This window comes from Oncorhynchus gorbuscha, linkage group LG14 (assembly GCF_021184085.1).
Source record: "Oncorhynchus gorbuscha isolate QuinsamMale2020 ecotype Even-year linkage group LG14, OgorEven_v1.0, whole genome shotgun sequence".
Classification (NCBI taxonomy): Eukaryota; Metazoa; Chordata; class Actinopteri; order Salmoniformes; family Salmonidae; genus Oncorhynchus; species Oncorhynchus gorbuscha.
This window is the reverse complement of record NC_060186.1, coordinates 78,271,232-78,298,670: the sequence shown is the minus strand read 5'-3', so window position 1 is coordinate 78,298,670 and position 27,439 is coordinate 78,271,232. Positions and strand designations below refer to the sequence as shown.

The window sequence follows — 27,439 nt, the reverse complement described above, 5'->3', positions numbered from 1 at the left end:
CTTTACCCTCCATGAGGCGCTATTGGAACAGGAAGCAGTGCTTTACCCTCCATGAGGCACTCTGGGACCAGGAAGCATAGTGCTTTACCCTCCATGAGGCACTATGGGAACAGGAAGCATAGTGCTTTACCCTCCATGAGGCACTCTGGGACCAGGAAGCATAGTGCTTTACCCTCCATGAGGCACTCTGGGACCAGGAAGCATAGTGCTTTACCCTCCATGAGGCACTCTGGGACCAGGAAGCATAGTGCTTTACCCTCCATGAGGCGCTATTGGAACAGGAAGCATAGTGCTTTACCCTCCATGAGGCGCTATTGGAACAGGAAGCATAGTGCTTTACCCTCCATGAGGCGCTATTGGAACAGGAAGCATAGTGCTTTACCCTCCATGAGGCGCTATTGGAACAGGAAGCATAGTGCTTTACCCTCCATGAGGCACTCTGGGAACAGGAAGCATAGTGCTTTACCCTCCATGAGGCACTTGGGAACAGGAAGCATAGTGCTTTACCCTCCATGAGGCACTTGGGAACAGGAAGCATAGTGCTTTACCCTCCATGAGGCACTCTGGGACCAGGAAGCATAGTGCTTTACCCTCCATGAGGCACTCTGGGAACAGGAAGCATAGTGCTTTACCCTCCATGAGGCACTCTGGGAACAGGAAGCATAGTGCTTTACCCTCCATGAGGCACTCTGGGACCAGGAAGCATAGTGCTTTACCCTCCATGAGGCACTCTGGGAACAGGAAGCATAGTGCTTTACCCTCCATGAGGCACTCTGGGACCAGGAAGCATAGTGCTTTACCCTCCATGAGGCGCTATTGGAACAGGAAGCATAGTGCTTTACCCTCCATGAGGCACTCTGGGACCAGGAAGCATAGTGCTTTACCCTCCATGAGGCACTCTGGGACCAGGAAGCATAGTGCTTTACCCTCCATGAGGCGCTATTGGAACAGGAAGCATAGTGCTTTACCCTCCATGAGGCGCTCTGGGAACAGGAAGCATAGTGCTTTACCCTCCATGAGGCGCTATTGGAACAGGAAGCAGTGCTTTACCCTCCATGAGGCGCTCTGGGAACAGGAAGCATAGTGCTTTACCCTCCATGAGGCACTCTGGGACCAGGAAGCATAGTGCTTTACCCTCCATGAGGCACTCTGGGACCAGGAAGCATAGTGCTTTACCCTCCATGAGGCACTCTGGGACCAGGAAGCATAGTGCTTTACCCTCCATGAGGCACTCTGGGACCAGGAAGCATAGTGCTTTACCCTCCATGAGGCACTCTGGGACCAGGAAGCATAGTGCTTTACCCTCCATGAGGCGCTATTGGAACAGGAAGCATAGTGCTTTACCCTCCATGAGGCGCTCTGGGAACAGGAAGCATAGTGCTTTACCCTCCATGAGGCGCTATTGGAACAGGAAGCAGTGCTTTACCCTCCATGAGGCGCTCTGGGAACAGGAAGCATAGTGCTTTACCCTCCATGAGGCGCTCTGGGAACAGGAAGCATAGTGCTTTACCCTCCATGAGGCACTCTGGGACCAGGAAGCATAGTGCTTTACCCTCCATGAGGCGCTATTGGAACAGGAAGCATAGTGCTTTACCCTCCATGAGGCACTCTAGGAACAGGAAGCATAGTGCTTTACCCTCCATGAGGCGCTATTGGAACAGGAAGCATAGTGCTTTACCCTCCATGAGGCGCTCTTGGAACAGGAAGCATAGTGCTTTACCCTCCATGAGGCACTCTGGGAACAGGAAGCATAGTGCTTTACCCTCCATGAGGCACTCTGGGAACAGGAAGCATAGTGCTTTACCCTCCATGAGGCACTCTGGGAACAGGAAGCATAGTGCTTTACCCTCCATGAGGCACTCTGGGAACAGGAAGCATAGTGCTTTACCCTCCATGAGGCACTCTGGGACCAGGAAGCATAGTGCTTTACCCTCCATGAGGCACTCTGGGAACAGGAAGCATAGTGCTTTACCCTCCATGAGGCACTCTGGGAACAGGAAGCATAGTGCTTTACCCTCCATGAGGCACTCTGGGACCAGGAAGCATAGTGCTTTACCCTCCATGAGGCACTCTGGGACCAGGAAGCATAGTGCTTTACCCTCCATGAGGCGCTATTGGAACAGGAAGCATAGTGCTTTACCCTCCATGAGGCACTCTGGGAACAGGAAGCATAGTGCTTTACCCTCCATGAGGCGCTCTGGGAACAGGAAGCATAGTGCTTCCAGTATAAAGCCTGTTCTAATGAATATCAACTCAACAGCAAGAGGAGGGTTACATCTGTTTACCCACAGTGCACATAGCCCAGGGGAAAGAGAGAATCTCAAGGAAAATCCTTACAGTGATCTATTAGACTGTGTGGATATTGTATGTGGAAGAGGATGGATGGACGTCCTTTTGGTCTCGTTTATCTCGTTGCTGAATAAAGTATGTATTCTGAGATCTACTAACCCGTTCAACATTCTGAGATCTACTAACCCGTTCAACATTCTGAGATCTACTAACCCGTTCAACATTCTGAGATCTACTAACCCGTTCAACATTCTGAGATCTACTAACCCGTTCAACATTCTGAGATCTACTAACCCGTTCAACATTCTGAGATCTACTAACCCGTTCAACATTCTGAGATCTACTAACCCGTTCAACATTCTGACATCTACTAACCCGTTCAACATTCTGAGATCTACTAACCCGTTCAACATTCTGAGATCTACTAACCCGTTCAACATTCTGAGATCTACTAACCCGTTCAACATTCTGACATCTACTAACCCGTTCAACATTCTGAGATCTACTAACCCGTTCAACATTCTGACATCTACTAACCCGTTCAACATTCTGACATCTACTAACCCGTTCAACATTCTGAGATCTACTAACCCGTTCAACATTCTGAGATCTACTAACCCGTTCAACATTCTGAGATCTACTAACCCGTTCAACATTCTGAGATCTACTAACCCGTTCAACATTCTGAGATCTACTAGCCCGTTCAACATTCTGACATCTACTAACCCGTTCAACATTCTGAGATCTACTAACCCGTTCAACATTCTGAGATCTACTAACCCGTTCAACATTCTGAGATCTACTAACCCGTTCAACATTCTGAGATCTACTAACCCGTTCAACATTCTGACATCTACTAACCCGTTCAACATTCTGAGATCTACTAACCCGTTCAACATTCTGAGATCTACTAACCCGTTCAACATTCTGAGATCTACTAACCTGCAAACTTGTCTGTGTCGGACTCGTCCATGGACCAGAAGCAGTGGTCATAAGCAAAGACCTGAGGTGGAAAATGACAGCCAGTTGAAGAACACATAAAAACCTGACATTCACAGAAGTGATTAAATAGTGATTTTGTAATACTGTCCTGGTTAAGGGCTCACCTTCGGCTGATTCCTGAGCAGGACAGAGGGGACAGGGAAAGACTTGGTTAAACAGCTTTAGTCCAAACAAAGTGGGCTAACTAATAATACCAGTGTGCATTCAGGTACAGGGGAAACCATTAAGCTATGAATATATGCATTTACTAACAAAGTCCATGAAGTCAAAAGGTGATATGAAAAGGGAGTACATAAACAAAATATAAAAAATAAAAAAATACATAAAATTTATATCATCCGAAGCTTAAAAACAAGCTGTCAAGGCAACAAGCTGTCAAGGCAACAAGCTGTCAAGGCAACAAGCTGTCAAGGCAACAAGCTGTCAAGGGAAGGGTGAGAGGGAGGGAGGGGTGAGAGATCAATTGGGAATGTTCTAAAGAATTGAGGGGGGGGGGCAACTCGATCGTATGTTTATATTTCTCTCCAATAAAACATGATTTTCTTCAAGAAAGAGGAGTCTCAAAAGAGCATAGGGGGGTTGTGCCACCTTTAGCTGCAATGCCTCCCAACCAAACACTTCCTGTAGTTGTTGATCAGTCTCTCATGTCACTGTGGAGGAATTTTGGTCCACTCATCCATGCAGAAGTGCTTTAACTCGGTGACTTTTGTGGGTTTTCAAGCATGAACTGCTCGTTTCAAGTCCTGCCACAACATATCAATTGGTATTAGGTCTGGACTTTGACTAGGCCGTTCCAAAAGGTCAAACGTGTTGCTTTTTAGCCATTTTCATGTAGACTTGATTGTGTGTTTTGGATCATTGTCTTGCTGCATGTAACCAGCTGCTCTACAGATTCAACACAGATGGACGGCCTGACATTCTCCTGTAGAATTCTCTGATACAGAGCCAAATTCATGGTTCCTTCTATTAAGGCAAGTAGTCCAGGTCCTGAGGCAGCAAAACATCCCCAAACCATCACAACGCTGGACCCCAAACCGTCACACTACCACCACCACCACGCTGGACCCCAAACCATCACACTACCACCACCACGCTGGACCCCAAACCATCACACTACCACCACCACACTGGACCCCAAACCATCACACTACCACCACCACGCTGGACCCCAAACCATCACACTACCACCACCACACTGGACCCCAAACCATCACACTACCACCACCACGCTGGACCCCAAACCATCACACTACCACCACCACACTGGACCCCAAACCATCACACTACCACCACCACGCTGGACCCCAAACCATCACACTACCACCACCACGCTGGACCCCAAACCGTCACACTACCACCACCACTCTGGACCCCAAACCATCACACTACCACCACCACACTGGACCCCAAACCATCACACTACCACCACCACGCTGGACCCCAAACCATCACACTACCACCACCACAACTGGACCCCAAACCGTCACACTACCACCACCACGCTGGTCCCCAAACCATCACACTACCACCACCACCATGCTGGACCCCAAACCGTCACACTACCACCACCACCACGCTGGACCCCAAACCATCACACTACCACCACCACGCTGGACCCCAAACCATCACACTACCACCACCACACTGGACCCCAAACCATCACATTACCACCACCACGCTGGACCCCAAACCGTCACACTACCACCACCACACTGGACCCCAAACCATCACACTACCACCACCACGCTGGACCCCAAACCATCACACTACCACCACCACAACTGGACCCCAAACCGTCACACTACCACCACCACGCTGGTCCCCAAACCATCACACTACCACCACCACCATGCTGGACCCCAAACCGTCACACTACCACCACCACCACGCTGGACCCCAAACCGTCACACTACCACCACCACTCTGGACCCCAAACCGTCACACTACCACCACCACGCTGGTCCGTTGGTATGAGGATCTTACTGTGGAATGCAGGGTTAGGTTTTCATCAGACATAAATGGGACCCGAAAAAGCACCCGGATGATCATCAAGCCTTGTATATGATTCTTCCAGGAGTCTTGATGATCATCAAGCCTTGTATATGATTCTTCCAGGAGTCTTGATGATCATCAAGCCTTGTATATGATTCTTCCAGGAGTCTTGATGATCATCAAGCCTTGTATATGATTCTTCCAGGAGTCTTGATGATCATCAAGCCTTGTAGATGATTCTTCCAGGAGTCTTGATGATCATCAAGCCTTGTAGATGATTCTTCCAGGAGTCTTGATGATCATCAAGCCTTGTAGATGATTCTTCCAGGAGTCTTGATGATCATCCGGGTGATTTTCTGGCAAACGAGAGTCAACTTTTTGTACGACACAGGTCTCATTATGTCTGGTGAAAACCAAACAGAGTAGCTTGGCTGACTCTAAAGAAGAAGAATCCTCCTACATGGTCAGGTTCTCCTGTTGGCTGGGATCCCTCCACTAGCTGTTTACCAGCCTTGTGTTTTCCTAAACTACACTGAGCAAAACATATCAAAAACACAACAAGTAAAGTGTTGGTCCCATGTTTCAGGAGCTGAAATAAAAGATCCCAGAAATGTTCCATACGCACAGAAGAAATAAATTGTTTACATCCCTGTTAGTGAGCATTTCTCCTTTGCCAAGATAATCCAGCCATGTGGCATATCAAGATATCAAGACGCTGATTAAACAGCCTGATCGTTACACAGGTGCACCTTGTGCTGGGAACATATCAAGACGCTGATTAAACAGCCTGATCGTTACACAGGTGCACCTTGTGCTGGATACATATCAAGACGCTGATTAAACAGCCTGATCGTTACACAGGTGCACCTTGTGCTGGATACATATCAAGACGCTGATTAAACAGCCTGATCGTTACACAGGTGCACCTTGTGCTGGATACATATCAAGACGCTGATTAAACAGCCTGATCGTTACACAGGTGCACCTTGTGCTGGATACATATCAAGACGCTGATTAAACAGCCTGATCGTTACGCAGGTGCACCTTGTGCTGGATACATATCAAGACGCTGATTAAACAGCCTGATCGTTACACAGGTGCACCTTGTGCTGGATACATATCAAGACGCTGATTAAACAGCCTGATCGTTACACAGGTGCACCTTGTGCTGGATACATATCAAGACGCTGATTAAACAGCCTGATCGTTACACAGGTGCACCTTGTGCTGGATACATATCAAGACGCTGATTAAACAGCCTGATCGTTACACAGGTGCACCTTGTGCTGGATACATATCAAGACGCTGATTAAACAGCCTGATCGTTACACAGGTGCACCTTGTGCTGGATACATATCAAGACGCTGATTAAACAGCCTGATCGTTACGCAGGTGCACCTTGTGCTGGATACATATCAAGACGCTGATTAAACAGCCTGATCGTTACACAGGTGCACCTTGTGCTGGATACATATCAAGACGCTGATTAAACAGCCTGATCGTTACACAGGTGCACCTTGTGCTGGATACATATCAAGACGCTGATTAAACAGCCTGATCGTTACACAGGTGCACCTTGTGCTGGATACATATCAAGACGCTGATTAAACAGCCTGATCGTTACACAGGTGCACCTTGTGCTGGGAACATATCAAGAAACTGAATAAACAGCCTGATCGTTACACAGGTGCACCTTGTGCTGGATACATATCAAGACGCTGATTAAACAGCCTGATCATTACACAGGTGCACCTTGTGCTGGATACATATCAAGAAACTGATTAAACAGCCTGATCATTACACAGGTGCACCTTGTGCTGGGAACATATCAAGAAACTGATTAAAGAGCCTGATCATTACACAGGTGCACATTTCTCTACCATAAGCTGCCTTCAAATTCGATTTAGAGAATTTGGCAGTAAGTCCAACTGGCCTCACAACTGCAGACCAAGTGTAGCAACGCCAGCCCAGGACCTCCACATCCCGGCTTCTTCACCTGAAGGATCGTCTGAGACCAGCCACTCGGACAGCTGATGAAACTGTGGGTTTACACAATCAAGAATTTCTGCACAAACGGTCAGTAACAGTCTCAGGGAAGCTCATCTGCGGGCTCGTCGTGCTCACCGGGGTCTTGACCTGACTGCAGTTTGGCGTCGCAACCAACTTCAGTGGGCATATTCTCACCTCGATGGCCACTGGCACACTGGAGAAGTGGCTGAATCCCGGTTTCAGCTGTCATACCGGGCAGATGGCAGACAACATGTTTGGCGTCGTGTGGGAGAGCGGTTTGTTGATGTCAAAGTAGGGGCAAGGCATAAAGCTACCAACAAACTGCATTTTATTGATGGCAATTTGAATGCACAGAGAGATACCGTGACGAGATCCTGAGGCCCATTGTTTTGTCATTCATCTGCAGCCATCGCCTCATGTTTCAGCATGATAATGCACAGCCTCATGTCACAAGAATCTGTACACAATTCCTGCAAGCTGAACATGTCCCAGTTCTTCCATGGCCTGTATACTCAGACATGTCACCGTCTGGACATGTTTGGGATGCTCTGGATCATGTTCCAGTTCCCGCCAACATGTTCCAGTTCCCGCCAATATTCAGCAACTCTGCACAGCCTTTGAAAAAGGAGTGAGAGAACATTCCACAATCAACAGCCTGATCAACTCTATGCAAAGGAGATGAGTCTCGCTGCGTGAGGCAAATGGTGGTCACAGCAGATACTGCCTGGTTTTCTGATCCACGCCCCCCTACCTTTTTATTAAGGTATCTGTGACCAACAGATGTATATCTGTATACCTCAGTCATGTGAAATCCATAGATTAGGACCTAATTTCTTTATTTCAATTGACCGACATCCTTATATGAATTGTAACTCAGTAAAATCTTTGAAATTGTTGCATTTTGCGTTTATATTTTTCTTCAGTGTAATATAAAAACAAAATGTTATAAGAGCCATGTAGAATACTTCAAAGACACATATTTAGAAAAAAAGGCCCAGAGCTCGCCGAGGCAGCCTGATGCTCTGCTAAAATGGTCCCTTAAATAACCAAAATGGAATCTGGGAAGTGATTCAGTCTGAAGCCCACAGAAGCCTGTAGAACCTGTTCATATATAGCCCAGGGGATAGACAGGAGGACTGCACTGCAGCGTGTCAGGGCAGAAATCACAATTGAAGACAAAATGTCCTACAGCTTATTGTAGACCACAAAAAAAATGGGCCCATATTATGCATCAGAAACATGACCTATAGTCTAACAAACCCCCAACTAACCAGGACAGGTATTTGTTTGTAGATGAGGTGAAAACCTCATCTGGGCAAGTAGCCAACCCTGAGAGCATCCATCCCACCTGCACACTGACTGACTGAACACAAAATTAAAACAGAATAGACACACCCTTAGTAACGAGAGACAGGTCAGAGCAGGGCGGAGGGTTAAGGCAAGGTAGCGGTGTGGAGGGTGTTCGGAAGGTTAAGGGAGGGTTTGGAGCTAAACAGTGAGTTGTCAGACCGGTTTGACTCTCTGTGTCTGAACGTACATACACAGCAGACCAGCTAGCTGTAGTTCATGATATGCTATAGTAGGGCTGGTTCATGACATGGTATAGACTATAGGTAGTTCAATGATGGTTCATGACATGGTATAGACTATAGGTAGTTCATGATATGGTATAGACTATAGGTAGTTCATGATATGGTATAGACTATAGGTAGTTCATGACATATGGTATAGACTATAGGTAGTTCAATGTGATGACTGATGGTTCATGACATGGTATAGACTATAGGTAGTTCAATGTGATGACTGATGGTTCATGGTATAGACTATAGGTAGTTCATGATATGGTATAGACTATAGGTAGTTCATGATATGGTATAGACTATAGGTAGTTCAAGGTGATGACTGATGGTTCATGGTATAGACTATAGGTAGTTCAATGTGATGACTGATGGTTCATGGTATAGACTATAGGTAGTTCAATGTGATGACTGATGGTTCATGGTATAGACTATAGGTAGTTCAATGTGATGACTGATGGTTCATGGTATAGACTATAGTAGGTAGTTCAATGACTGATGGTTCATGGTATAGACTATAGGTAGTTCAATATGATGACTGATGGTTCATGGTATAGACTATAGGTAGTTCATAGGTGATGGTTCATGGTATAGACTATAGGTAGTTCAAGGTGATGACTGATGGTTCATGGTATAGACTATAGGTAGTTCAAGGTGATGGGCCAGAGAGGAGACAAATGGTCAGTAGGGAAGTTTCAGTTATTTATTTGTCTTCCTATTCTGAAATCAACACTATGTCCAGTGAGCATTGGACCAATAAGGTCTATTGCATGTGTGATCCTCAGTGTGAGAACATCAGAGGGGATCTAATTTGGTGGACACACAGTGCATTCTAAGTGATACAGTACGTAGCATGAACAATGACTCTGACAAATTATACAAATAACAGCTGGTGGCTGTTACACAACACAAAATTAACTTATTTCCAATAACCCTTCCTGCACTTGAACCATCAGAATATATATATTTTTTTTTTAAATGTATTTTGTTGCTTTGCAGAAAGCAACATCAATAACGTGGTCTGACTGGGATCTGATTCCTCTTCTGTTTCTAAATGTGTCAAACCATAAAGAAAAGTCAAGAATATGAAAAAGGAGGCCCAATTAAATTCCTAAGCTAGTAGTCCATGATAAATCTAGACCTGAAACTGAACCCCCCCCACCCAATTAAATTCCTAAGCTAGTAGTCCATGATAAATCTAGACCTGAAACTGAACCCCCCCACCCAATTAAATTCCTAAGATAGTAGTCCATGATAAATCTAGACCTGAAACTGAACCCCCCCACCCAATTAATACAATATCATTCAAAAGGAAGTATTTGTTGAACACTGAGCAGTAGGCAGAGACATGGATGGCACATGGGATGGGAGGCACATGGGATGGGAGGCCTATGCTGCAGAGATACATGATGGTCAGAATGGAGGCATGTGTATTCCTACCGGGAGTCTCCCTTGCTGAGGTTCTGACTAGCAGGGTTCAACACTGTCTGATTCCCCTCCATCCCCACCACACAGTTGGTCTTCAGGTCTTTTTCTGGTGGGAAGGAGACACACAACACATACATGTTGTTATTCAACAGGAGCAACAACAACAATCAACAGGTCTTATTTCTGTGTCTGGCTATGATGTGTCCAGGAACAGCTGATGACTCGAGGGAGCCACAGACATTTAACCTCTTAGATAGTGTATCAACATAGCAAAAGTATGTGGACACCTGCTCATTGAACATCTTATTGCAAAATTATGGGCATTAATATGGAGTGTGTCTCCCCTTTGCTACTATAACAGCCTCCACTCTTCTGGTAAGGTTTTTCACTAGGTGTTGGAATATTTCTATGAGGACTTGCTTCCATTCAGCCACAAGAGCATTAGTGAGGTCGGGCACTGATGTTGGGTGATTAAACCTGGCTCGCAGTCGGCGTTCCAATTCAGCCCAAAGGTGTCCGATAGGGTTGAGGTCAGGGTTCTGTGCAGACCAGTCAAGTTCTTCCACACCGATCTCAACAAACCATTTCTATACGGACCTCGCTTTGTGCAAAGGGGGCATTGTCATTATGAAACAGGAAAGGGCCTTCCCCAAACTGTTGCCACAAAGTTGGAAGCACAGAATCGTCTAGAATGTCATTGTATGCTGTAGCATTGGAACGAAGGGGACTAGCCTCCTCCACCAAACTTTACAGTTGGCACTATGCATTGGGGCATGTAGTGTTCTCCTGGCATCATCCAAACCCAGATTTATCCTTCAGGACTGCCAGATGGTGAAGCGTGCTTCATCACTCCAGAGAACGCGTTTCCACTGATCCAGAGTCCAATGGCGGTGAGCTTCACACCACTCCAGCCGACGCTTGGCATTGCGCATGGTGATCTTAGGCTCGTGTGGGGCTGCTCGGCCATGGAAACCCATTTATTGTGCTGACGTTGCTTCCAGAGGCAGTTTGGAACTCGCTAGTGAGTGTCGCAACAAAGGACATACGATTTTTACGCACTTCAGCACCTGGCAGTCCCGCTCTGTGAGCTTGTGTGGCCTACCACAAGCCATAAGACTGCTGAACAATTCATCAAAATGGCCAGCGGACTATTTACATTGACCCCCCCCACAGTAAGGTCTACACTTGTTGTATTCTGGGCATGTGATAAATCAAGTTTGATTTGATATAAATTGAACCAGAATGATACATTTATAGATTTTTTTTCATGCATTGTTCTCTCTTTATTCAACCTGCCCTTCATTCACACAATATTCCATGACCTTAACCTGCCCGGCTCCACGGATATAACTGCTGGGGCTTGCATGTTTCGTCACCCCCGCATCATTCACTCACACATACCAAAATAAACTGCATGGAAGGAAAGACCTAGTCATGAAATGACTGTGAAGATTTGTATTATGAATGTACCTCTTCTGTTCATTGGTCGGACGCGAACTGCGACCTTCACATTGGAGTTACTCAAGCTGTCATCCATGGTGCCTGGCTGTGGGTTTTCTGTGGCTGGACTGAATGGTGAATGAGATTCATTAATAATGCATAACGTTACTGTACATGCATGAATCATGCTACCTCATCTTGCCAAATGTACAAATTATGAATGATTTATCTCTAAATCACAGGTTATTGATCAAACGAAGAGATAGGAAGCCTGTTGTAGCCAGCACAATGTCAAAACACTATTGGTTGCGTCGAAGATAACACACACGCACACACACGCACACACGTGCCCTGTTCAGCTCAAGGACAAAAGTATAGTTTTAAAAAAACGGAAAAGCTCAAACGATTTTAGCTGACAGAGAAAACTGTCAACTCACCGTGCGACTAGTTCTTATTTTTCCCCTTACTCGAGCGTCCAAATTCAGGCAGCGTTCTCTTCAAGTGCACCTTCCTTCCCTAGCTTGTGTGCCAGCGGGATAAAAACAAACAAACAATATATGGTGATATCGGTGGACAAAATTAGCCGGCAACAACTAAACAGTTTAGGTAGTAATTTGTCTTGAGTTATAGCTATTATAAAACATTCCCAAAAACACAATCGTCCAAACTTACGGAGAACAACAACAGATCATTGCGAGAGCGAATAGTTTTCCACCTGTTGCATTTCCTGATGCCGCCCGTATAGATCCCTGAAGTCATAGTCCTAAACCTGTCCTGAAACCTTAACCGGATTTAGTTGCGATACACATATTTGCGCAAGGGAATGTTGTTTGGGAATAAACTGATGGAGAGTATACTGATTTATTGTAGATCTGTATTTTTTTTTTAATGTTTCAGAAAATATACATATCATGTATTTTTTATAGTAAACATGTGTGGAAAAGATTAGAATTATTGATGTCAGATGCAGTTTTCAAAGGGCCATTTTAATTGAGACACCGTCCAAAATTTTACATTATTTTATTATGGACAGGGAATTTCTCGGAATAAAAAAAAGAAGCGCTGTGTTTTTACGTTATTTTACGACGGTTTACAGGGGTGGACGGCAGGAGTCGTGCAAGCTTGATTACGTAGTGTTGTTTACAAAGTTGAAAGTTCTCCACATTTTCCCAGTTAATAACACGTTTCATATTGTAAATTCACAGCGTCAACGTAACTTCAGATATGGGGAAGCAAAAGAAAAAGAGTAAGTCCGTGGAACTATCTATCTCTACTTTGCTGCTTGGTTAGCTAGCGAGCTGAGGTTAGCCGTTGGTTAGCTAGGAGCTGAGGTTAGTCGTTGGTTAGCTAGGAGCTGAGGTTAGCTAGGAGCTGAGGTTAGCTAGGAGCTGAGGTTAGCTAGGAGCTGAGGTTAGCTAGGAGCTGAGGTTAGCTAGGAGCTGAGGTTAGTCGTTGGCTAGCTAGGAGCTGAGGTTAGCTAGGAGCTGAGGTTAGTCGTTGGCTAGCTAGGAGCTGAGGTTAGCTAGGAGCTGAGGTTACTCGTTGGCTAGCTAGGAGCTGAGGTTAGCTAGGAGCTGAGGTTAGTCGTTGGCTAGCTAGGAGCTGAGGTTAGTCGTTGGCTAGCTAGGAGCTGAGGTTAGTCGTTGGTTAGCTAGGAGCTGAGGTTAGCTAGGAGCTGAGGTTAGTCGTTGGCTAGCTAGGAGCTGAGGTTAGCTAGGAGCTGAGGTTAGTCGTTGGCTAGCTAGAAGCTGAGGTTAGTCGTTGGTTAGCTAGGAGCTGAGGTTAGCTAGGAGCTGAGGTTAGCTAGGAGCTGAGGTTAGCTAGGAGCTGAGGTTAGCTAGGAGCTGAGGTTAGCTAGGAGCTGAGGTTAGCTAGGAGCTGAGGTTAGTCGTTGGTTAGCTAGGAGCTGAGGTTAGTCGTTGGTTAGCTAGGAGCTGTGGTTAGCTAGGAGCTGTGGTTAGCTAGGAGCTGTGGTTAGCTAGGAGCTGTGGTTAGCTAGGAGCTGAGGTTAGCTAGGAGCTGAGGTTAGCTAGGAGCTGAGGTTAGCCGTTGGTTAGTCGATGGCTAGCTAGGAGCTGAGGTTAGCTAGGAGCTGAGGTTAGCTAGGAGCTGAGGTTAGCTAGGAGCTGAGGTTAGCTAGGAGCTGAGGTTAGCTAGGAGCTGAGGTTAGCTAGGAGCTGAGGTTAGCTAGGAGCTGAGGTTAGTCGTTGGCTAGCTAGGAGCTGAGGTTAGCTAGGAGCTGAGGTTAGTCGTTGGTTAGCTAGGAGCTGAGGTTAGTCGTTGGTTAGCTAGGAGCTGAGGTTAGTCGTTGGTTAGCTAGGAGCTGAGGTTAGTCGTTGGTTAGCTAGGAGCTGAGGTTAGTCGTTGGTTAGCTAGGAGCTGAGGTTAGTCGTTGGTTAGCTAGGAGCTGAGGTTAGTCGTTGGTTAGCTAGGAGCTGAGGTTAGTCGTTGGTTAGCTAGTCGTTGGTTAGCTAGCGAGCTGAGTTTAGCCGTTGGTTAACTAGGAGCTGAGTTTAGCCGTTGGTTAGCTAGGAGCTGAGTTTAGCCGTTGGTTAGCTAGGAGCTGAGGTTAGTCGTTGGTTAGCTAGGAGCTGAGGTTAGTCGTTGGTTAGCTAGTCGTTGGTTAGCTAGCGAGCTGAGGTTAGCCGTTGGTTAACTAGGAGCTGAGGTTAGCCGTTGGTTAACTAGGAGCTGAGGTTAGCCGTTGGTTAACTAGGAGCTGAGGTTAGCCGTTGGTTAACTAGGAGCTGAGGTTAGCTAGGAGCTGAGGTTAGCCGTTGGTTAACTAGGAGCTGAGGTTAGCCGTTGGTTAACTAGGAGCTGAGGTTAGCCGTTGGTTAACTAGGAGCTGAGGTTAGCCGTTGGTTAACTAGGAGCTGAGGTTAGCCGTTGGTTAACTAGGAGCTGAGGTTAGCCGTTGGTTAACTAGGAGCTGAGGTTAGCCGTTGGTTAACTAGGAGCTGAGGTTAGCCGTTGGTTAGCTAGGAGCTGAGGTTAGTCGTTGGTTAGCTAGTCGTTGGTTAGCTAGCGAGCTGAGGTTAGTCGTTGGTTAGCTAGTCGTTGGTTAGCTAGTCGTTGGTTAGCTAGCGAGCTGAGGTTAGTCGTTGGTTAGTCGTTGGTTAGCTAGGAGCTGAGGTTAGTCGTTGGTTAGCTAGGAGCTGAGGTTAGTCGTTGGTTAGCTAGGAGCTGAGGTTAGTCGTTGGTTAGCTAGGAGCTGAGGTTAGTCGTTGGTTAGCTAGCTCGCTAACTCCTGCTAACTTGAACCTCCAGATAGCTAAGCTAAACTGCATTTCTCTACAAACAACTAACCAACTCAGTCTCCATTTATGTAGGCTAAATTGACTAATTAGAAGTGACTAGGCTTGAGATGGGTTGAGTATCTGTGAAGCTTGCTCGGTAGTTATTAAAACGCCTAAACACTAACCGAGGTAAAAAAATATATATATATATATTGGATATTCGTTTTTCTTTCGTCATGACCCATCACAGCTGTCATCCATTTATTTTATATGATATAACTTTACTCGCAATAAAAACTGTCGCTGGGAACGTGGTGAATGTCCCGATGTACTTTTGGATCTCACTGTATATTGTATGGTCAGGGCATGCTTGGTTGTATATCGTTGAGTTTAGTCGGCTATTACTGGTAGTTCATTAAGCTAATGTTGCCTGACGACTTTGCCAGGTGATCTGAGCCGTGCAGAGTTAATGATGATGACCATTGCTGATGTCATCAATCAACTGGTCGAGGCGCATGAAGAGGGAAAAGACATCAACCTCAACAAGTAAGAACCTCAACCTAACCCTCAACCTACAGCTCTCCATGGACTTCCACCTGCCTAGTGGTTAGAGCGTTGGGCCAGTAACCAAAAGGTTGCTAGATCAAATCCCCAAGCGTACAAGGTCGTTCTGCCCCTAAACAAGGCAGTTAACCTGCTGTTCCTAGGCCGCCATTGTAAATAGGAAATTTGTTCTTAACTGACTTGCCTAGTTAAATTAAAGGTTACATTTTTTTTTTAATTAAAGCCCTTGGGGAAGTGGATTGTGACACACCAAGTAAACAAAGCATTATTTCTTGCCAGAAACCTGTCATATTTTCAAATGTGCCTGGCTGCAACAATCATTTGGGGAAGGTTGTGCTGGGTAGAATGATAATCTAAGTCAATAGGACAAAATGGGGATGGACCTACCAGAATTTCTCCAATATAAATGTTTTTTTTCAGTTCAGTTTGCTATGGTTTACTACGCAGTGCACGAATGAATGGACTTACCTCTCTAACACTCCTTTACACGTTGTCATCAGGGTGAAGACGAAGTGCTCTGCTAAATATGGTCTTTCAGCTCAGCCCAGGCTAGTAGACATCATAGCTGCTGTTCCACCCCACTACCGCCGTGCCCTGGTTCCCAAACTCAAGGCCAAGCCTATCCGCACTGCCAGTGGGGTACGTATCTGTGTGTGTGTGTCTGTCAGCAGGGTGTGTGTGTCTGTGTGTGTTTGTCTGTGTGTGTGTCTGTCAGCTTCCTTCTATGGACAAGCAATAAAAATGACCATTTTATTTCTGACAAGACACGTGAGCTTGTTTCTCTTTGTTCAGATTGCAGTAGTTGCTGTGATGTGCAAACCCCATCGCTGCCCCCACATCAGCTTCACTGGAAACATCTGTGTGTGAGTACATAGCAACAGATTGTCTGTGTGTGAGTACATAGCAACAGATTGTCTGTGTGTGAGTACATAGCAACAGATTGTCTGTGTGTGAGTACATAGCAACAGATTGTCTGTGTGTGAGTACATAGCAACAGATTGTCTGTGTGTGAGTACATAGCAACAGATTGTCTGTGTGTGAGTACATAGCAACAGATTGTCTGTGTGTGAGTACATAGCAACAGATTGTCTGTGTGTGAGTACATAGCAACAGATTGTCTGTGTGTGAGTACATAGCAACAGATTGTCTGTGTGTGAGTACATAGCAACAGATTGTCTGTGTGTGAGTACATAGCAACAGATTGTCTGTGTGTGAGTACATAGCAACAGATTGTCTGTGTGTGAGTACATAGCAACAGATCGTCTGTGTGTGACTGCATAGTAACAGATCCTCTGTGTGTGACTGAATAGTAACAGATCAGATCAATTCTGACCATAATGTTGTATTGAACTTAAAGAGGAACCGTTCTGTTTCTGCTATGACAGATACTGTCCAGGTGGGCCAGACTCAGACTTTGAATACTCCACACAGTCTTACACTGGCTACGAGGTAAATCAACACCTATATTCCTGTCGTCCAGAACCTCCAACATCCCTATGTGTTGTCTAAAAGTCTACTATTCTTTCTCTCTGTCAGCCGACGTCTATGAGAGCCATCAGAGCACGGTATGATCCCTACCTGCAGACCAGGCATCGAGTGGAACAGGTCAGTGACACACAGTGCAGTACCCCACTATCATTATTACCTATTATAATAAAATAACACATGATGATGATGATAATTGTGGTCCTGTGTAGCTCAGTTGGTAGAGCATGGCGCTTGTAACGCCAGGGTAGTGGGTTCGATCCCCGGGACCACCCATACGTAGAATGTATGCACACATGACTGTAAGTCGCTTTGGATAAAAGTGTCTGCTAAATGGCATATATTATTATTATTATAATAATTCACATTAGAAAAAACGGGGAACTCGCGTCATTCACCACTGCACTACATGTGTAGCAAAGGTAACCAACGTTCGTCCCTGCCCCTGTTCTGAGATGAGGCCTAATACGACACTGAACGTGTGTTTTCCTGTCCAGTTGAAGCAGCTGGGCCACAGTGTGGACAAGGTGGAGTTTATAGTGATGGGAGGAACCTTCATGGCCTTGGCTGAGGAGTACAGAGACTACTTTATCAGGAATCTCCACGACGCCCTGTCAGGACACACCTCTAACAACGTAGCTGAGGCTGTCAGGTAATATTACTACTCTATCCTACTCTCATCAAGCACTGTATGCTTTCGACACCTTCTAGAATCGATGCCCAGACGAATTGAAGCTGTTCTGAGGGGAAAATGGTTGAAACTCAGAATTAGGAAGGTGTTCTTAATGTTTTGTACACTCGGTGTGAATCTGTCAGTGACCACTCAAAATAGACAAAGTGCGTGATGCAGGTGACATGGTGGCTTGGACATTACAACAAAATATCTTATATATAATCAAGAGACTTTCATTAGGCCTATATGAATTTATCATTTGTCAGAGGTTCGTTATTAATTATACCATGCAGAGTGCGTCGTAAATGGAGCAGTCTGGGCATTGATCTGCAGTTTCTCTGTAGAGTCAATAGGATTGATCCATTGAGGGTTTTTTTGTAGGAGAACTAATCACACAGAACCCTTTCTCCCTCAATTAGTCACTTCAGACTCTCTTCAGGGGTGTGTCCTAAATGGCACCCTATTCCCTTTATAGTGCACTACTTTTAACCAGGGCCCTATGGCACCCTATTCCCTTTATAGTGCACTACTTTTAACCAGGGCCCTATGGCACCCTATTCCCTTTATAGTGCACTACTTTTAACCAGGGCCCTATGGCACCCTATTCCCTTTATAGTGCACTACTTTTAACCAGGGCCCTATGGCACCCTATTCCCTTTATAGTGCACTACTTTTAACCAGGGCCCTATGGCACCCTATTCCCTTTATAGTGCTCTACTTTTAACCAGGGCCCTATGGCACCCTATTCCCTTTATAGTGCTCTACTTTTAACCAGGGCCCTATGGCACCCTATTCCCTTTATAGTGCACTACTTTCAATCCTCCTGGGGTGCTGCTTCCATCAAAACTAGCACTCGAACATCTCCGGGTACCTGAGGTGCTGCTTCCATCAACTAGCACTCGAACATCTCAGGGTACCTGGGGTGCTGCTTCCATCAAAACTAGCACTCGAACATCTCCGGGTACCTGGGGTGCTGCTTCCATCAAAACTATCACTCGAACATCTCCGGGTACCTGGGGTGCTGCTTCCATCAAAACTAGCACTCGAACATCTCAGGGTACCATAAAGCAGTATCCCATGGACCGGGCCCGGTCCAGGAATCTGAGGTTGAGTAACACTGTTTTAGAAGAGTATCATGATAGAATATAAACAGAACATGAGGATCATGTACACTCAGTTATATGTTTAATAAATATATATATGTATATTTTTTACTATATTTGCACTACAATTGCACTTATTTAAATTCCCAGTCACTGTCTGTACTACAAAGGGTTGGCGTTGGAAAGGAATGCTATTCGATACACCCGAAGAGACATGTTCTACCGTAGAGCAGTGGTTCCAGTCCAATCAAATGTATTTATAAAGCCCTTCGTTCATCAGCCGATGTCACAAAGTGCTGTACAGAAACCCAGCCTAAAACCCCAAACAGCAAGCAATGCAGGTGTAGAAGCACGGTGGCTAGGAAAAACTCCCTAGAAAGGCCAAAACCTAGGAAGAAACCTAGAGAGGAACCAGGCTATGTGGGGTGGCCAGTCCTCTTCTGGCTGTGCCGGGTGGAGATTATAACAGAGCATGGCCAAGCTGTTCAAATGTTCATAGATGACCAGCATGGTCCAATAATAATAAGGCAGAACAGTTGAAACTGGAGCAGCAGCACGGCCAGGTGGACTGGGGACAGCAAGGAGTCATCATGTCAGGTAGTCCTGAGGCATGGTCCTAGGGCTCAGGTCCTCCGAGAGAGAGTGAGAAAGAGAGAATTAGAGAGAGCACACTTAAATTCACACAGGACACCGAATAGGACAGGAGAAGTACTCCAGACATAACAAACTGACCCTAGCCCCCCGACACATAAACTACTGCAGCATAAATACTGGAGGCTGAGACAGGAGGGGTCAGGAGACACTGTGGCCCCATCTGAGGACACGCCCGGACAGGGCCAAACAGGAAGGATATAACCCCACCCACTTTTCCAAAGCCCAGCCCCCACACCACTAAACCGTCCTGTAGGTTTTAATTCCAACCCTGTTCCTGGACAGCTACCCTCCTGTAGGTTTTACCTATCTCTCCAGGAACAGGGTTGGAATTAAAACCTACAGGACGATAGCTCTCCAGGAACAGGGTTGGAGAGCCCTGAACTAGACCCGACCCAATATATCTCATTATTTTGGTGGTATCTTTGCTCCCTCTAGTTGTGAAATGGTTTCTGTCTGAAGGAGTGTGATGGTTAGTTTGTTCCACGAGATGGCAATGTTCTCTCTGTGTCTTGAGATCTAGCAAACGCTGTTGACCAGGAGACTTTAATTGGGGTAGGGGCCCTCAACAAAAATCTGATCATGATGGACCGCAGCTGCTCGCAATTCTACACATTTTGACATGGGGTGTAGAGAAGATTTAGCAATTGTATAACTCATTTCACGCAAATCTACAAATTTTGCCATGGAGAGGAAAATGAGCTGTTTTTAATATATAAAAGTGAGACTGTCTAACAAAATCAATGGAGGCCACCCGGCCGGTAATTCAACCATGATAACAAGTTTATTTTGGACACACCTATTTGGTAAAAGACCAAGTCCATATTATGGCTTTCATGAGGACCGCCACAGGAATGGAAGACCCAGTTACCCCTCTGCTGCAGAGGATAAATTAATTAAGAGTTAAAAGCACTTCAGAAATTTGCCGCCCCAAATAAATGCTTCACAGAGTTCAAGTAACAGACGCATCTCAACATCAACTGTTCAGAGGAGACGGCGTGAATCAGGCCTTCATGGTCGAATTGCTGCATAGAAACAACTACTAAAGGACACCAATAAGAAGAAGAAACTTGCTTGGGCCAAGAAACACGAGCAGTGGACATTAGACTGGTGGAAATCTGTCTTTTGGTTTGATGAGTCCAAATTGGAGTTTCTTTTTTTGAGTTCAAACCGCCATGTCTTTGCGAGACGCAGAGTGGATGATTTTGTTGAACACTTTTCTTTGGTTACTACATGATACCATATGTGTTATTTCTTCATAGTTTTGTCTTCACTATTATTCTACCATCTTGTTTTTTTTTCTTTTTTTCACCTTTATTTAACCAGGTAGGCTAGTTGAGAACACCTTTATTTAACCAGGTAGGCTAGTTGAGAACACCTTTATTTAACCAGGTAGGCTAGTTGAGAACACCTTTATTTAACCAGGTAGGCTAGTTGAGAACACCTTTATTTAACCAGGTAGGCTAGTTGAGAACACCTTTATTTAACCAGGTAGGCTAGTTGAGAACACCTTTATTTAACCAGGTAGGCTAGTTGAGAACACCTTTATTTAACCAGGTAGGCTAGTTGAGAACACCTTTATTTAACCAGGTAGGCTAGTTGAGAACACCTTTATTTAACCAGGTAGGCTAGTTGAGAACACCTTTATTTAACCAGGTAGGCTAGTTGAGAACACCTTTATTTAACCAGGTAGGCTAGTTGAGAACACCTTTATTTAACCAGGTAGGCTAGTTGAGAACACCTTTATTTAACCAGGTAGGCTAGTTGAGAACACCTTTATTTAACCAGGTAGGCTAGTTGAGAACACCTTTATTTAACCAGGTAGGCTAGTTGAGAACACCTTTATTTAACCAGGTAGGCTAGTTGAGAACACCTTTATTTAACCAGGTAGGCTAGTTGAGAACACCTTTATTTAACCAGGTAGGCTAGTTGAGAACACCTTTATTTAACCAGGTAGGCTAGTTGAGAACACCTTTATTTAACCAGGTAGGCTAGTTGAGAACACCTTTATTTCACCAGGTAGGCTGGTTGAGAACACCTTTATTTCACCAGGTAGGCTGGTTGAGAACACCTTTATTTAACCAGGTAGGCTAGTTGAGAACAAGTTCTCATTCACAACTGCGACCTGGCCAAGATAAAGCATAGCAGTGTGAACAGACAACACAGAGTTACACATGGAGTAAACAATAAACAAGTCAATAACACAGTAGGAAAAGAAGAGTATATACACTGTGTGCAAAAGGCATGAGGAGGTAGGCAAATAATTACATTTTTGCAGATTAACACTGGAGTGATAAACGATCAGATGATCATGTGTAAAAAAATAACTAAAGAAAACCTGGAATGAGTAGGTGTTCTAAAACGTTTGACTGTAGCTGGCCGCGAAACTATCTTGTCAATCTAAACATTGTTAGCTGACATCGGCTGACTGACTATCAGTGGCTGACATGACAAGGAGGATAAGTGCTGATGCACAACCAAATGTTGAAATTGCACCTTGTGTATTCTACCTCTCAACAATAAGTTAAGACCCTGACTGAGTTACTAAAAAAAGGGGGGGGGGGGGTTGATCCGAGGGCCTTCCATTTGCCCATCCCTGCTGTAGACATTTTCTCAGCAAAAAAAAATCCCATATGACAAATTAAGGCTTGGAAGAAGGGAACATTTGACCTGATATTTGTTTAGTTGTTATGAAGAGAGGATTGGAAAAGTGTCCCATCTTTGGGAGTTACAACACATCTCTCGTACTTTGACCCTTCATTACAGTAGGAGGGAGAACGTTTGTGACTTTTGGGAGATTAATATAAAACGGAGGGATGTGATAAAGGAGTGAGGGAACGGAGGGCTTGTTAGTCAGGGTATTTACTCCCTACTGGCTGATGAGGTGTGTGTGTGTGTGTGTTTGTGTGTGTGTTCTCCTGTATTGCTCATCCAGTGGCGATATCAGCATGTTCGTTAAGACACGATTACAGGAATTGTTATGGCAGCTAATCAGGCTGAGACGTGGGAGGCCCTTATCTCTGCCGTGTGTGTGTGTGGGGGGGGGGGTGTGTGTGTGCGTAAGCTTGTCTGCCTGTGGCAATCACGCTTCTCCGAGTCCCACTACGCCTCCGTTCGTTTGATGAGAAAAGCCTCTGCATGTGACCTGCAGATAACCATCCAGATAATAGCATTTTTATTGACTAATTTCAGCCAATCTGATGTGTTCTCTGGGGCAATAACTCCTGTGATTTGTCTTAAATCAGTCGTCAGACTGTTAGAATGGACATTATGTTCCCAGTAATAGTTTGTCGGAATATGAGCTGAGATGACTGGTCTAGATGATGATGATGATGATGATGATCAAACCTGTCCAAGTGGAGAGAATGACAACCAGACTGATGATGATGTCTAATCTCAGCACAATTCGACCTGAATCGGCTCTCCTCGTTCCTACAGTTTTTAAATCGTCCATAATCGGCTCTCCTCGTTCCTACAGTTTTTAAATCGTCCATAATCGGCTCTCCTCGTTCCTACAGTTTTTAAATCGTCCATAATCGGCTCTCCTCGTTCCTACAGTTTTTAATACAACCTGTCTGGGTGGTTTGTCTGGGTGGTTTGTCTGGGTGGTTTGTCTGGGTGGTTTGTCTGGGTGGTTTGTCTGGGTGGTTTGTCTGGGTGGTTTGTCTGGGTGGTTTGTCTGGGTGGTTTGTCTGGGTGGTTTGTCTGTGTGTTTTTTCCGGGTGGTTTGTCTGGGTGGTTTGTCTGGGTGGTTTGTCCGGGTGGTTTGTCTGGGGAGTTGTGCTCTCCTTGCCCCTAATATAATCACAGATCATGTTAAGATTCCTTTACTGTCCAATTTGTACACACGGTCAAACAAATTCGGATTCCGTTTTATTCCAACCCTCTCCGAAAGATACATACGTGTTGGAGCAGGGGGAGCCTGGGTATATTACCCATACCCTCGATCTGACCCTATCAGACATAGAAATCTCCTTCTAGTTCTTTGGAATCAGCAGCCTGTTGCCGACAGCTAACTTCTCCTTTTCTGTTTGTAGGTACTCGGAACGCAGTAACACCAAGTGTGTTGGTATCACCATCGAGACGCGTCCCGACTACTGTCTGAAGAGACACCTCAGTGACATGCTGGGGTACGGCTGTACCCGGCTGGAGATAGGGGTTCAGAGTGTCTACGAGGACGTAGCGCGGGACACCAACAGGTCAGAGGTCATTAGTGTGTGAGAGAGGGGTTCAGAGTGTATATGAGGACATAGTGTGGGACACCAACAGGTCAGAGGTCATTAGTATGTGAGAGAGGGGTTCAGTGTGTATATGAGGACATAGCGCAGGACACCAACAGGTCAGAGGTCATTAGTGTGTGAGATAGGGGTTCACCACACCAGGTCAGAGGTCATTAGTGTGTGTGAGAGGGGTTCAGTGTGTATATGAGGACGTAGCGCGGGACACCAACAGGTCAGAGGTCATTAGTGTGTGAGAGAGGGGTTCAGAGCGTCTACGAGGACGTAGCGCGGGACACCAGCAGGTCAGAGGTCATTAGTGTGTGAGAGAGGGGTTCAGTGTGTATATGAGGAAATAGCGCGGGACACCAACAGGTCAGAGGTCATTAGTGTGTGAGAGAGGGGTTCAGAGTGTCTACGAGGACGTAGCACGGGACACCAACAGGTCAGAGACATTAGTGTGTGAGAGGGGTTCAGTGTGTATATGAGGACATAGCACGGGACACCAACAGGTCAGAGGTCATTAGTGTGTGAGATAGGGGTTCAGTGTGTATATGAGGACATAGCATGGGACACCAACAGGTCAGAGGTCATTAGTGTGTGAGGGGTTCATAGAGTCTACGAGGACTTTAGTTTGAGACACAAACAGGGCAGAGGTTAAGGGTCAGGAGTGATTTTTAATGGAGCCGTCATAGCGAATGCTAGTGATATGTCACTTATCTTAGTCATATGTCATGACTGGACCCAACCCACTGTTTAATGTGCGGTTGCTAGGTGATATGTCACTTATCTTAGTCATATGTCATGACTGGACCCAACCCACTGTTTAATGTGCGGTTGCTAGGTGATATGTCACTTATCTTAGTCATATGTCACTGGAATCCCACTGTTTAATGGGGTTGCTAGGTGATATGTCACTTATCTTAGTCATATGTCATGACTGGACCCAACCCACTGTTTAATGTGCCGTTGCTAGGTGATATGTCACTTATCTTAGACATATGTCATGACTGGACCCAACCCACTGTTTAATGTGCGGTTGCTAGGTGATATGTCACTTATCTTAGTCATATGTCACTAATCTTGGGGGCAGAGACCCAAGGGTCATAGATACTAATCATATGTCCCCGGTGTTGGGCATGACTCCGGTGTTGGGCATGACTCGCATGACCCGGTGTTGGGCATGACTCCGGTGTTGGGCATGACTCCGGTGTTGGGCATGACTCCGGTGTTGGGCATGACTCCGGTGTTGGGCATGACCCCGGTGTTGGGCATGACTCGCATGAACCCGGTGTTGGGCATGACCCCCATGTCCCTGGTGTTGGGCATGACCCCCATGTCCCTGGTGTTGGGCATGACCCCCATGTCCCTGGTGTTGGGCATGACCCCCATGTCCCTGGTGTTGGGCATGACCCCCATGTCCCTGGTGTTGGGCATGACCCCGGTGTTGGGCATGTCCCCGGTGTTGGGCATGACTCGCATGACCCCGGTGTTGGGCATGACCCCCATGTCCCTGGTGTTGGGCATGACCCCCATGTCCCTGGTGTTGGGCATGACTCGCATGACCCCGGTGTTGGGCATGACCCCGGTGTTGGGCATGACCCCCATGTCCCTGGTGTTGGGCATGACTCGCATGTCCCCGGTGTTGGGCATGACTTGCATGTCCCCGGTGTTGGGCATGACCCCGGTGTTGGGCATGACCCCGGTGTTGGGCATGACCCCCATGTCCCTGGTGTTGGGCATGACTCCGGTGTTGGGCATGACCCCGGTGTTGGGCATGACTCCGGTGTTGGGCATGACCCCGGTGTTGGGAATGACCCCCATGTCCCCGGTGTTGGGAATGACTCGCATGTCCCCGGTGTTGGGAATGACTCGCATGTCCCCGGTGTTGGGAATGACTCGCATGTCCCCGGTGTTGGGCATGACTCGCATGTCCCTGGTGTTGGGCATGACTCCGGTGTTGGGCATGACCCCGGTGTTGGGCATGACCCCGGTGTTGGGCGTGACCCCGGTGTTGATCATATGTCAGTAGTGTTAGACAGTACAATGTTGTGTGTCATGTGCAGGTTACATGATCACCATGTAATCTATTGTGTGTGTTTGTGATTTGTGATCATCCTAGTGAATGTGATTGTGTGTTTTACACGCTCACTGTTTAATAATAATGCTGTGTGTGTCCAGAGGTCACACGGTGAGGGCGGTGTGTGAGTCCTTCCACTTCTCCAAAGACGCAGGTTTCAAGGTGGTGTCTCACATGATGCCTGATCTCCCTAACGTTGGTATGGAGAGAGACGTCGAACAGTTCATCGTGAGTAACACACACACACACACACACACACACAGCGGGATGTGGTGCAGTATACTGTAAATAGTACCAGGTGTTTTTACAACAGGATGAATTCTAAGAAATGTGTTTGTAGTTTGTCAGGATTTGTAAAGAATATCATCAACCTTTTTGCACCAATTTATACATTTATTTCAGCAATATGTGAATTGAGAGACAAAGCTGTAGTTATATATGTAGTTTATTACACCGATATGAAAATAGCAAGTGAATATAAACTTCCCCTCCTACAGTGGTCTGTCCCTGATTTGAATGAGCTCCATCATTTTAATGTGCGGTTGCTAGGTTACGCTGCGTCCTGACTGGACACAACCCACTGTTTAATGTGTGGTTGCTAGGTTACACTGCGTCATGACTGGACACAACTCACTGTTTAATGTGTGGTAGCTAGGTTAGGCCGTGTCATGACTGGATCCAACCCACTGTTTAATGTGTGGTTGCTAGGTTACACCGTGTCATGACTGGATCCAACCCACTGTTTAATGTGTGGTTGCTAGGTTACACTGCGTCCTGACTGGACACAACCCACTGTTTAATGTGTGGTAGCTAGGTTACGCCGTGTCATGACTGGACACAACCCACTGTTTAATGTGTGGTTGCTAGGTTACACTGCATCCTGACTGGACACAACCCACTGTTTAATGTGTGGTTGCTAGGTTACACTGCGTCCTGACTGGACACAACCCACTGTTTAATGTGTGGTTCCTAGGTTACACTGCATCATGACTGGACACAACCCACTGTTTAATGTGTGGTTGCTAGGTTACACTGCGTCCTGACTGGACACAACCCACTGTTTAATGTGTGGTAGCTAGGTTACGCCGTGTCATGACTGGACAACCCACTGCCGTGGTTCTCTCTCTGTCTCTCTCTGTCTCTCTCTGTCTCTCTCTGTCTCTCTCTGTCTCTCTGTCTCTCTCTCTGTCTCTCTGTCTCTGTCTCTCTCTGTCTCTCTCTGTCTCTCTCTGTCTCTCTGTCTCTGTCTCTCTCTGTCTCTCTGTCTCTCTGTCTCTCTGTCTCTCTGTCTCTCTCTGTCTCTCTGTGTCTCTGTCTGTCTGTCTGTGTGTCTGTCTGTCTCTCTGTGTCTCTGTCTCTCTGTCTGTCTCTGTGTGTGTGCATCCCAAATGGGCCCCTATTCCCTATTTAGTGCACTACGTTAACCAGATCCCTATGAGCCCTACATAGGATTAGGGTGCCATTTGGGATGCACAACATGTCTGGGTTATTTTATGACCCCGGGTAGTCATCCTGCCAGCCAGTCAGCGTGTGGTGACTCATCGCTTCACATTACAGAGAAGAAGTGGTGAAGGGAGTAGAGGGGATTATGGGTAGTTCATTACTGCCTGGTGTGATACTTTAACAGGCCGCTCTGGCTTCACTTGTGTGTGTGTGTGTGTGTGTGTGTGTGTGTGTGTGTGTGTGTGT

The 27,439-nt window shown here is 46.1% G+C and overlaps 2 protein-coding genes across 2 annotated transcripts in view; one reads left to right on the top strand and one right to left on the bottom strand.

Moving 5' to 3' along the window:
• Window positions 1–12,478, bottom strand: part of LOC123995573 (kinesin-like protein KIF13B) — an 89,239-nt gene extending 76,761 nt beyond the window's left edge. Inside the window, 6 exon segments of the mRNA XM_046299203.1 lie at window positions 3,232–3,292; window positions 3,396–3,408; window positions 10,311–10,404; window positions 11,769–11,866; window positions 12,176–12,258; window positions 12,411–12,478. Of these exon segments, the coding sequence (XP_046155159.1) occupies window positions 3,232–3,292; window positions 3,396–3,408; window positions 10,311–10,404; window positions 11,769–11,835 (235 nt within the window). The 5' untranslated portion in view covers window positions 11,836–11,866; window positions 12,176–12,258; window positions 12,411–12,478.
• A 352-nt stretch (window positions 12,479–12,830) lies between these two features.
• The window catches only part of LOC123995419 (elongator complex protein 3), a 28,872-nt gene continuing 14,263 nt past the window's right edge, over window positions 12,831–27,439 (top strand). Inside the window, exons 1-9 of the mRNA XM_046299013.1 lie at window positions 12,831–12,984; window positions 15,424–15,523; window positions 16,042–16,180; window positions 16,334–16,404; window positions 16,927–16,990; window positions 17,078–17,146; window positions 17,524–17,678; window positions 23,491–23,652; window positions 25,852–25,978. Of these exons, the coding sequence (XP_046154969.1) occupies window positions 12,963–12,984; window positions 15,424–15,523; window positions 16,042–16,180; window positions 16,334–16,404; window positions 16,927–16,990; window positions 17,078–17,146; window positions 17,524–17,678; window positions 23,491–23,652; window positions 25,852–25,978 (909 nt within the window). The 5' untranslated portion in view covers window positions 12,831–12,962. The remainder of the gene's footprint in view (window positions 12,985–15,423; window positions 15,524–16,041; window positions 16,181–16,333; window positions 16,405–16,926; window positions 16,991–17,077; window positions 17,147–17,523; window positions 17,679–23,490; window positions 23,653–25,851; window positions 25,979–27,439) is intronic.